At 39.1% G+C, this 12,129-nt stretch overlaps 1 protein-coding gene across 2 annotated transcripts; it reads left to right on the forward strand.

Moving 5' to 3' along the window:
- The first annotated feature begins 3,424 nt into the window (after positions 1–3,424).
- Positions 3,425–7,822, forward strand: GTF2A2 (general transcription factor IIA subunit 2). 2 transcript variants are annotated; one of them, XM_084532418.1, is made up of 5 exons: positions 3,425–3,558; positions 3,671–3,840; positions 4,294–4,398; positions 5,681–5,807; positions 7,502–7,822. In XM_084532418.1, the coding sequence occupies exons 2-5, from the start codon at positions 3,769–3,771 to the stop codon at positions 7,525–7,527; spliced, it is 330 nt and encodes a 109-aa protein (XP_084388544.1). In that variant the 5' UTR covers positions 3,425–3,558; positions 3,671–3,768; the 3' UTR covers positions 7,528–7,822. The 2 variants fall into 2 exon arrangements, with proteins under 2 accessions (XP_084388544.1, XP_084388545.1); XM_084532419.1 differs by lacking the exon at positions 3,425–3,558 and having other exon boundaries at positions 3,633–3,840.
- The last annotated feature ends 4,307 nt before the right edge of the window (positions 7,823–12,129 follow it).

A 12,129-nucleotide genomic window follows, 5' to 3' on the forward strand; every position in this document is an offset into this window, starting at 1 on the left:
TGTAAATGAAGTACTCCTTTCTAAAGCTCTTGGCACCACATACAGCACTAACTTCAGATATAGCACTAACTTCACTTACAAAGAAGGCAATAAAAAGGGTTACTGCTCCACTCATGCCCCACAATGCTATTAAAATCCTCTGTAAGAGATATTGGATTCATAACTGAAGTGTATAGGCTTATGAGGGTAGCAATTATGCACTGGTAGGCTGTAAAAGTTTGTCCTGTGTCTGATAGCCATTTCCCTGGAAGGGCAGATACATGCAAATTAATCCATTCAAGAGCTGAGCAACTTAATATTGTAGCAAATATTAAATCTTTTTTCACTTTGGTTTTTAGGATGCTCGTAGTTTTGTCTTAAGAGCAAAAATACCCGTTCTTAATGTTAGTGTTATACAGTTTTCTTAGGAATAAAAAAGCGTTCAATTAGATTACTACCTGTCACTGATCTGTATCAGTCAAGAGCTAATGCCATGATTAAGATTTATTACTACCACTTACTGTAGTATCTTTACCACTTAAGGTAGTATCTTTAATGATACACATAATAAACTGAGAGGAGATTCATATCAGATGAGGACAAACTGCACGTGTCTCTGGGAGTTTGCCTGCAGTTCAGAGACTTTCATCTCAAGATTTAGGTACTTCTGTTTTGCTAGTTTGTGTGATGGTTTCAAAGAGATTAATATATAGGATGTTCTTATTCAACAGGCAATGTTAATGTCAAGTTGCCTTACATCTATTTGGATCCTTTCAAAGGATCCACACTTGAACAATTTCTTTAGGGCTGTCTTATCTCCTGTTTCAATTTTGATATTGACCTAGTTTAAAGTTAGTATTAAGTTAGTAAATTGGATGCTTTCACAACCTGTTAATTTTAATTCTAATACTTCCACAATGCAGTGCAAACCTGGAAATCTTCCTGATTTTTGCAGATTCAGTGTGGGTCCTAAGGTATACGTTAAGCATTCCAGTAATCTTTCAAATTCTTCCTAGTTTTAAAAAAGTATCCTTCTCAGTAAAATCACGTTCTTAGTGGGAGGATTGCCCTTCTGTGAGTATGCCCTTTTCCTCCTTATGTATATAGTGCAGTATAAAGTGCTCTGTATCGGCTGTAATCTCAAATTATGGGATTATTAGCTTTGTTCCAGTGGCTGGCTGGTTCAACAGTTTCATGTTGCTGTAGTTCTATTTCTTTTGGAAATGTATGTATGCTCACCTAATAGTTTCTTTAATGTAAGTTTTTTGTAAATGGATATACAACACATTAGTTGTTCTATCCCTGAAAGATACACAGCATGAGAAACTTGTGTAGTAAAGAGTGATGCCCCTCTGACCTTTTCCAGCTCATCATTTAATGGTGAGGGGGATGATTAGAAAAAGCAGAGGTCCCAAAGTTATCTTGAACACAAATTACCTTCTTGTAAAACTTAAGTTATTCTATATACTTTAAAAACTATAATATATTTTAATATTTAAAAACATTAAAAAGTCAGAATGTCATACTAATAAAGTTATTTCAGAACCTGAATCACTTTGTGGTAAGTTACAGTATTTTAGGGAGTTCACCTGTAGCACTTCTTCCTAGAGGTAAAACTTGTGTTGCTAGAATACAGTTTGAGCTCTGTCAAGATAAGTTTGAGTCACTAATTCACCTTCAATTTAGAGATTTTAACGAGTTTGTGTGTGTGGGAATATATATATGTATGTGCTAGTAAGTAATTTTTGGTATTATGGGGTGACAAATGGAGTTGTTTGGCATAGCAGCCTCGGTATGTGCAGATGTGAGGTTCTGTAAACTGAGTTATGCAACAGGAGAAACGTTCAGAAGTGGTTAAAGTATTTTGGAGAAAGAATGTTCTTGATTTATGTAGTATGGCAAAGCCATGTTCTGTTAGAAAGTAATGAAGAGGGATGTGTAAGGATTTAGTTCTGAAGCATATGGGAGTCTTTGAAGTTCTGAAATTTAAAATACACACTTTTTGGTTCCAAAAGCTTATAACTAGTTAGAATAATCTGTAACCTTGTTCATAAATTTTTGCAGCTTAGTGTATTGTTCACTGAAAGTAAAGATTAGTACTTACTGCTCAGAGGAGCTGTGTAGTGAAAAACAGTAGTTAGATTCTAAACTGCACAGAACTAGTATATAGCCTGGTATGCATTAGCATGTTTTGGCAAGTCTCATACATTTAAATGCTGCAGTGATATATTAGAACCTTTCAATGGTAAATTTGCCAGACTTCAAAGTTAGATTAAACGGTGGTGGTGATGGAATCTTTTATGAAATTACCTCACTCTCTCATAAGGAGGAGAGGGCACCAGTGCCTAGTCGTGTGTTACAGCCTCATTGTCATCCACTGAAAAAAACGTAGATCTTAAAAAAAAAAAGAAAAAAAAAAAAAAAAGTGCACTGAATAGGTTGAGTAGGACTGAATCTGTCATAGAGTATTAAGCTTCTTGCTGAAAGGTGTATTTCTTTCAGTGTCCACCTATATATTCTATAGACTTGTACAGTATGTAGAAAGGTGGCTTATGCACAGCTCTTAGCACAAGCTGCTGTCTTTGGAGGTGACACTTAGTTGAATCATTCCAGTCTCCCTCAAAAATTTCAAATGAAGAACAGGGAGAGGGTGAATAGCTTGCTTGCCTTTTTTTTTTTTTTTTTTTTTTTTTTTTTTTTTTCCTTAACAGTGGAAGTTTTGTAAGGGTTTGGGAGAAGATTCTTACTCAGTCCTCATGGATGCCGGTCATTCTCTAGAGGATTTCTTTCACAGCCTGGTCGTTGGAGGTATTTGAACAAGCATGCTTTAATGATACTTTTCAAGGATACCTGATTTTAAGCAACAGCATTCTGAAACATAAGGAATACTTAAGTATTTTCTGAAGGACAAATCTTGCAGGTTTCCTAACTTCAGAATTAAGTTGAACTATACTTTCTTCTGTCACCAGTTGTTCCCTGTATTGAGCTGACAGGACAAAAGTGCAGTTGTGAAGCCCCTGCTCAGGGCTAGTGTTTTTTGATGTTAAGGGTCAGAGTTAGTAGTCCCAAAATGTGCTGCTGGAAGATGGATGCTTAATTTCCCCGTGCTTCTGCAGTTACTTTGTCCTCTCCAAGAATTTTTTGGGGGGGGAATAAAATGCCCTGCTGTAGGGGGGCGCTCTACCAGCTGGATGGTAAATAGAAGGGCTGAATGCTGTCTGTTAATAAACTCCACTCTGTATGCAACGGGAAAGTTGTGTTTTTTAACGAAACGGACCCGCAGCAGTCATGCCGACAGTTTATAAATAAAGCAGTTTATGAACCACAGACGTTGTAACTGGCTTAAATACCTGACATGTGCACTCGTTGGAGCTGTGTTGGTATTGCAAGTGCGCGGCTCTTCCCCTGCCTCTTCTCGTACCACCCTTCCCTTTCCCACTGACGTCCCTGTGGCGCTTCCCCGCCTCAGCCCCCTCAGCCGCCTCTCCCCTTCCCTCCCCTCCCCAGCCCCGGCGCCGCGCTCCTCCCTCAGCCTTCCGCTTCCGGGCCGCGCCGCTGCTGCTCCGGCCGCTGGGGCGGGTGAGGCCGGGGCCGTGCGGGGGGCGCGGGGGGCCCGGAGGGGACGCGGTGGCGGCGGCGGTGGCGGCGCCGGGCCCCGTGCGGCGCAGTGAGGCCGCGCTGTGTTTTCCAGGTGCGCTTCCCCTCGGGGTTTTTTGATGAGAGCGAGGCCGCAGCGGGCGCCCGGAGCCGTGGCTGAGCAGCAGCGCGTCCCGCCCGCCGGAGCGAAGCATGGCGTACCAGCTGTACCGCAACACCACGCTGGGCAACAGCCTGCAGGAGAGCCTGGACGAGCTCATACAGGTGCGGGGGCTGCGGCAGGCCCGGGGCCGGGCTGGACGGGTTACCGGCAGGGCATGGGGGGGGGCTTCAGCCTAGCGCTCCAGACAAAGGAAAGCGTCTGTCTGTCTGTCTGTCTGGCCTGTGTGTGTTTTTCAAGCAGCATTGTCCCCGGTCGCTCGGCCCAGTAAACGGGCAGCCAGCTGAACCCAGAGCGCCGCAGTCCGTTTGCTGCTCTGACGCTCGTTTCCGATGGTTATTCCTCAGTCGGGGTCTTTGTACAGCACAAAGCTCTTAGCGCCTTGCTTCCAAAGTTAACGTGGGAAAATAAATACAAGAGCGTAATATTTCTGTAAAGCGTTCTTCCAGAGAACTGCTTCATGTAAACTTTGTAGTGACGTTTTTAACTTTTAGTGCGTTTTTTGAGTTAACTTTGAAACAACTCAAAACTTTTTTTTTTTTTTTAAACTGCTTCAGTCACAGCAAATCACTCCTCAGCTGGCCCTTCAGGTGCTACTTCAGTTTGATAAAGCTATCAATTCAGCACTGGCACAACGAGTCCGGAACAGAGTCAATTTCAGGGTAAGGTAACTCCACATCAAAGTCCTTGGTGAGCCGCAGCAATTGCATGGTAATGCAGAACATCGGGAAAAACTTTGTGCTCTGAGTGGAAACTTACAAAGGTTCTTTTTGACTCTGAAATATGACAACCTGCACACATGTTGTATGTGTGATCGTAAAGCTTATCCTCTTACTGTTGAACCAGGAAACTTTTGGAGGAATGCAAAAATCAAAAGCAGAGATTTGGTCAGATGAAAATGAAGGAAGGAGAAGAGGGAAATGCTTTGATGGGTAGCATTTGCCATCCTCAGTGTCTTGTGAATGGAGAGACTTTTGCTTCTCTCAGTTGTACCTTGCAAGTGGGATAAAGCCAGATTTTCACCCAGAGCTCTGATATGAAAAGAGTTGTAGATTTACTCTTATGCAAATCACTGAATGATTTTGCATCTGTATTCTGTGAATGTCGCAGAAAAATAAGTGTTGTTTTTTTTTCAGCCACCCACCCTAATTAACATCAGATAGCCAGCAAATTGTTATATGTCAATTTGATTGCAGTTTCAAGAAAATACTGTTGTCCTAATACTTCTGCAGTCTATGCAGAATATAGTAACAAAGTGTTCTTTTAGGATTTTAAATTATTTTTCCATGTACACATGTTCGAGATTTTTTCTCCTTGTATACTTTTTTGTATACGTAATGCGGTGTAGAAAAGTGTTAAGGATGCGTTAAGTAGAGAACTAAAAATTTTACGTGTAACTTAAGTTCCAAGAGAGTCAATTTAAAATAGGGGAAAATGGAGGCTAGAAGGTGTGCATATCAACAAATACAGTAATTTATAGAATATAGGGTGATACCCCTTTATGCCACATACCTACATTTTGTCATTATTTTTTTATTTACAGTTGCAGAATTTGCATGTTGTTATGATCACTGCTGTTACTGATTTTTTTTTTATATCCCATATTTAAAAAAAAAATGTTTTCTGATACTGAAGTAAGTTATGCAGATCCTTTATACACATTAGAAAAGGTACAAGCCTTCTTAGCATGCTTATGAAGCTTCCCTTTGCATACATGTAACATCACGATGTGGTCTTGAAAACTTCGGCCACCGGAGGGCATTTCAACTACAGTTTTCCTCAATTGGTTGTTTGCTATGTTTGCATGCATTCATGTTGACCCTTGGCTTTATGGTTAACTGATTTATAGCTCTAGAAGGTATGTAGTTCTGTAAACAGTAAACATCATATTTTCTTATATTTTTGGTATGCTTCCTATAGAAAATGTCTCTTGTCTTTTTAAAGGGGTCTCTGAATACATACAGGTTCTGTGACAACGTGTGGACATTTGTACTGAATGATGTTGAGTTTAGGGAGGTCACTGAACTTGTGAAAGTGGATAAAGTGAAAATTGTAGCATGTGATGGAAAAAGTAAGTATGGACTATGATATAATTAAGCTGAGACACAAGACTTGATTGTTTATAGAAAGATTTGACCAAATGCCCAATTAAGGCAAGACTGTATTTTCAGACAAGAAGTAGGGCTCTGAACTCCCTTTTACACATAATGCAAAACAAAACAAAAGCAAGCTGAATGCTTCTCTTATGGCCAAACACTGAAATAGGAATGTGTGAGACTGCTGGACATCTGTTGTTGAACTACTACCACTACAGCAGTTACAAAGTCAGAAGTAATCCAGTTTGAATTCCCGTGTGATGATTTCTGTAGTATTAACCTGTTTGTTGGAACAGCACCGTATTTTATTTGAATCAAAGACTGCTTCATGAGTCTGAGCAAGCAGTTGTCTGAGCAAAGTGTTGAAGCGATTGGTTGCTGGATTTGATACTGGGGGACCCAAGCACAAGAAAAGCTTAGGCTGGCACTGCAGATCAAACTAGATAACATGTATTGCTCAACAGGCTTACTGCATGTACGCTGCTTATAGGACTTTGTTCCGTACCTGCTTGACAACGTTACTTTTTGTCAATGTTCCTTGAAATTCTTTACTGAAAAAAAATCATTTAGTGACTTTTGTGGCAAGCTGCCTTATAACTTTTAACCATCAATGTGGCAGAATGTTACTAATGATGTGTGAAAAGGTGCAGGTTGTTTCACGGGGAGGAATGCAGGGATGCTAAAAGGAAGATTTGAGAATGGAAAAGACTTCAGTTAAGCATACCCTAGACTTCTGACACAAGTTCCTCGTGGCTTCTTGGATCCTGGCACGATTACATTGGTCATGTCCAGTTGTAGTTCTAAACAGCTGACAGAATTTGTTTTCTCAGCTTCTGGTATTAGGCAAGCATACAATCATACTCTGTTTATTTTTGTGTGCTCACTCTAGCTAGTAGAGGAAACCTTATTTTCAGTTTGTTAATAATGTTCACACACTGAAGGATGCAGATAAGATTTAAAGAACTGGATGATTTAAAGCTGCTATTACAATTTCAGCCATTTTTACACAAAGAGTTGACTTGCTAAAGAAACATTGTAGTAGACATTGACTTGTCTTTCCCTATACCCAAAGATAAGTATTCTTTTTGCTATAGCACTAAGAACAAGAAAGCAGTACTGGTAGTAATACCAGAAATTGCGTTGGTGTCAATTGGTGCTTCTGACAAAAGTTCGGAACAGAGAATTGCTCTCAGTTGTTTTAATGAAGGTCATATTGATTCTCACATTTAAAAATGCGTAAGACATACACAGTAGCACACACTCTATAGGAGCTTATGTTATAGGATGTGCTAAAAGTTTTCTCTTCAGTAGATCACGTGACTTAGCAAGATGTGCTTGTGACTGCAGTAAAGTGTATATCGCTCCGAGTTACAGCAAAGCTGCTTGGATTTTTGGTGCCATAATAGCAAGTGATGTGTGTGCACAACCTTGAAGTTTTGCCCTGGCTCTTTTCAATGTTGCTAAATGAAGTGAAAGAGCACAAGTATTCCATGCCTCACATTGATAACAGTGGAGGGAACTACTTAGGTACAGAGCATGTTCTGTTCTAAAATGCTTGGGGGATGCTGTTGAGCTTGGGGAAGGTATTAAGAGAATGGTACTGGTTCTCTTTAGCTTAACTCTCTAGTGTGGGTATGTATAACTCACGCTTTCTTTTTTTAATTTCCAGACACTGGTTCCAATACTGCCGAATGAATAGAACTGTGGTTTGCCTGCAATATTTTCTGTTAATATGCAGCACTTTCTGGAGAGAAGCATGGGAAGGGACTGTATTCATACTTGATTCTTGTGATGCAAATGTGAGTTAATCCATACTAAGAAAGCATCACAGAACAACAGTGGAAGAAATACCTGTAGCATTTCTTCAGTTCACCACATGGGGCATGAAGAACACGATGTTACTTTTTTAAAAAAAATTACAACAGATACTGTTGCCTTTTTTTTGTTCAAAGTAATTTCTCTAATAAACTTTTATTTAAAAACTTGTGAATGAATGAGTGATCATTGGAAAGCTTTGTGTAGGAACAAACAGTAATATGTTCTCCCAATATTGTCTAAATGTGTTTTGAGTAATGTTGCAAATGTAAAAGGCTTTCAGTTCCACAGTTTTGATCTGAATATGGTTGCATTGACTAGGACTGCAAGTAATGGCAGTTTAAAAATAATGCTAGAGGACATCAACAAAAACTTAGCAGCTCATGCTGGTCAGTATACTTGTCTGTTTTTTACTGCATCTTTATATCCATAAATAGGTAATAGCTATCAGCTATCTATTATTAGATAATAGGTATCTGTAAATATCATGGTACAGTATGCTAATAATACACTAATGTGGATATTAAAATATTATTGCACAGCTCATGAGTCAAAGGCTGTTAAGATCGCACTACATTCTCAACAGATGCCAGTGCTGCTTATTTTCATGTTTATCTGATAGATTCGTATGTGGAATACATTTAATTGAGCACGTGGCAATCTGGATTTCAACAAGAGTTGAGCTATAAGAGTAGAGATTTCAAATGGATAACTGTGTTCTTTAGATTTAAATATGCCACTAAGTAACTCCAATCAAGAGACCCTTAAAACAGTTACTGCACTAGAAGTATGAATGTAACATACAGCTTCTATGTCTGACTTAACAGCATGTCCCAGTGCGGTTGTAGGAATGCTGGCTGTTTTGACTGTGTCAAATTCGTTTATTTTTGACAGTAGACTACTTACAGATTATTAGAAATTGGGAATTATTAAAAAAAAAAAAAAAGAAAAAAAAAAAAAGAAAAAGTCACAGAGTTAATTATTTTTTTCAGATCAGTCTAAATCTTTGTGCCAAAACTGAAGCATAATTTGTATGTTGAATTATTCCTCCATATGTCAGTGGCTGAGTGTCTGTTAATTAAACTAATAAAGTTTTAGTATTTCCTTTAACATTTTTCCAGTCTATTATAGATCTCTAAATCCTGTCTTTGGTCATGAAAGGATGCTTTTTTTTTTTTTTTTTTTTTTCGGGGGGGGGGGGGAGGGGCTGGGATAATGTCTGCTTCCCTCTTTTAACATCTTCTGAACATATTAAAACTGTGCCTAGCAGCTCACCTACCTTAATGCCATGTTCAACCATATGGCATTAAGTGAAAACATTAAATTCTCTATTTCTATTAGCAGAAATGAGAAGCAAACATTTGACTGAAAGCTGCCTTCCCTGATTGATTTTTCCCTGAGGTACAGCTAAGGCAATCTAGGCTAGTTTTGAAACTGTTGCCTCTGTGGCAACCCCTGTCTTATCCCACTGTGACCTGGAAATGACATTTAGGAGGTGTTTAAAACATGAAATTTAGTGTTCTTGATCAAAAGTGATGATCATTGGGGGAAAACAAGGATCCTTCCATGCTCCAGACCTGCAATCTCTTCTATAGGCAAGAGATTTTTCTTGTCAAGTGAGAAAAGATTTCACGGACTTACTTAGTAGACTGCTCCAAGTATTATGTTTGTGACTAATTTTTTGTCTTGTATCTCTGCTGAATGTCTTCTGTGAGCTGCAAATTGGTAAGTAACTGATTTTGAAACCAAAAGAACAAACTACTGCTCTTATTTGAGCAGTACAGGCTGTGCTGAGGTAATTACATGTATCTCAACGGATGCAAAGGTATGGTTTTCTGTTTTTTTCTCCATCATACTCAGTCTTCTAGGTTTAACTGTTTTGTTTGTTTGTTTGTCTTCCCCCCTGTAATAATCATCTGGAAAATGAATTTCATCCTTCTTGAATGTGTTTGCTGTTCCTACCTTCAACCCGGCGGTCTTCCTGTCTCTGGACAGAAACTTCTCAACCTCCAAGACTTGGTAGCCTCCCTCCTAGTACAAATAAATATACATCAGCTTTAGTTCCAATTAAGTCTGCATTAGCATATGTATTAGTATTTTTTCATTAAAAACAAATTTAATAGAGAAGCAGTGTTACAGTGATGTGATTTTTTTGTATGGAATAAATTTGTCTGCATTTCCTTCAAACTACTCCATCTGATTTCTCTTGCCTTTCAACACTAATACTGCTCCGTGAGCGCTCCCATGCTTAGTGCTACTTTAGCTGCTAGCTGAACGGAAATATGTAACTGCAAAAGCAAATTGTTTAATGTCTCTATATATGCTATGAAAAATGGCATACAAAAAAGGAGAAATAATTTTGATGGCAAAGATGTCTGCTACTTAGTAACTGTTGACATTCAAATCAATGTGAGCAGGACCAGGAATGATAAAGTTCATAAATTCAGGACGATTTTACTGACTTTTTTTTAAAAACAGGATACAAGAAGAGGCAAGAGTTTCACAAGAGATCTAGACGTGGTTCTTTGGAGAAGGATAAGGTGATTTGGTATCCTCTGTAGTGATACATAACAGTAAGACTCTGAACAGTATACCCTACTTATCTGGTGGTTCCCATTCACTTGAATACTGAGATTTGAATGTTGCCTTGCCTAAGGAAACATTTGAAAAGGAGATGAGTATTCTGAACTGAATTTAAATGCACTGTACTTAAAGCACTCAAGTTTTTCTGCAGTGGAAAAATGTGCCAATGGTTAAGTGCAACTGATGTTCTTAATTAGCCTGGTGTTTCGCCTGAGTTAACTGAGTGGCAAAACAACACGGATTAAAAATATGTTGTTACAGATGCTTCCGAACTGAGATTTTTCCTTTTGCTAATAGTAATGTAGTTTTAAAAGAAATACACAACAAACTTGAAAGATTTTGGAGGAACTGGAGTGACTGGGGACAAGAAAGAATCTGTTTCTGGCACAGTGATAAAGAAGGGACTGTGCGCTGCGAGAATCTGTGTGAAAAGATAGAAAGTATACACAAATTGGGAGCAAGGGAACATTTTAGATGAAACAGCATACAAATGAGGGGGAACAAATGGACAAACAAGCATGTGCTTCTATAACCTAAGACACTCCTTTCCTCTCTGCAGCTGGAAGTCTGAAGGCACTTTTGTACAAAAAGCCAGGAAAAGAGAAGTTACCAAACCACAACTGAAGGAAGGAAAGGCAAATGTACCTTGATGCTTATATTTTTGCTGCCTGGCCTGTTATCAGTGGTATTAGAAGCTTTCTTTGACATGTGGATTCTGTTTTGGTATCTCTGTTTACAATTGTCTGATGACATAGGATAGTTCTGGTTACTGCAAATGCATCAAGCTGTTCTGAAAACCACTTGTTTTCCACTCTCATGGTGGAATCCTTGGTTTCCAAGTATTCTGAATTTAGCTTGCAAAAATAGTTTTTTTTTTTAAGCTCGAATACTTACTGTTCCTAAAATTAACTTACATAATCCTCGTATTTTTGCTTCATGATAGTGCACCATTAGGTAATGCAGGTATCTGATGTTCTTGCATCTGCGGGACATTTCTGTGACATGGATCAAATCTGGATGCATACAGACTACTGAATACTTCAGCTTTTTGTAATCAAGCCTGTAGTTCACTCTTGTGGGCTGTTTTCCTTGAGAGCCAAAAGGTAATCTGCATATGCAGTGGAGAAGCATTTGGCACCCTTGTTCCTTGCATGGTTATGTTACAGTGCAAGAGCTCCAGCTGCCACTCTTTGGTGTGTCTGTTTAGTGAATTTACTTTTGAAAGCTGTAGATGTTAGTATTGATTTTGTGTATGTGACGAAAGAACATGCATAAGTGTATACACCTCCCGCCCCCTTTTTGTAGGCTATCTAATTTTCTTGAACTCCCCAAGCAGCATAAGCTATTTACCCTGTTAACTCTGCTATCTCTTTAGAAAATAGCTGAGGCATACTGAGGCATAAATAATTCTTGAAAATAACCTTTTTGATTTTCTGAATTGCTCCACGAATGCCTTAAAGAGTACTTGTCTATGGCATAAAGACTGCTGCCTGCTCACTGCAGAAGAGAAACTTGCCTATGCCCCTGGAGGAGTTAATTCTTGCTGAACCTCACAGATGCCAAGACAAGCTCTGACACTGGCTTGGCAGCACAGTTCTCAGCTCTAACCACATTTCTGGGATGGTGTTTGTCCAGGCCCCTGATCTGCTGTTTCTGTGGAGGCTATTTCAGTTCACTGATGGAGAGTGGGACAAAGAGAAGGTAAAGGGCTTTGGTGCCAGTATTCTTCCTGCTTTTTATTACTGTACTCTTCTTCATACCTTTCTGGCCGTTTGCTGTTTCCTGTGTTTGAATTTCTGCTAATCCCTCCATGTTCATATGATTGATGTGCTTTGTGATCTCAGGAGATTGGTTGAACCTTTACCTTAAAGTATTAACTGAACATTTGTTGTACTAAGC

Source organism: Aythya ferina (genome assembly GCF_964211825.1).
Source record: "Aythya ferina genome assembly, chromosome: 11".
NCBI lineage: Eukaryota > Metazoa > Chordata > Aves > Anseriformes > Anatidae > Aythya > Aythya ferina.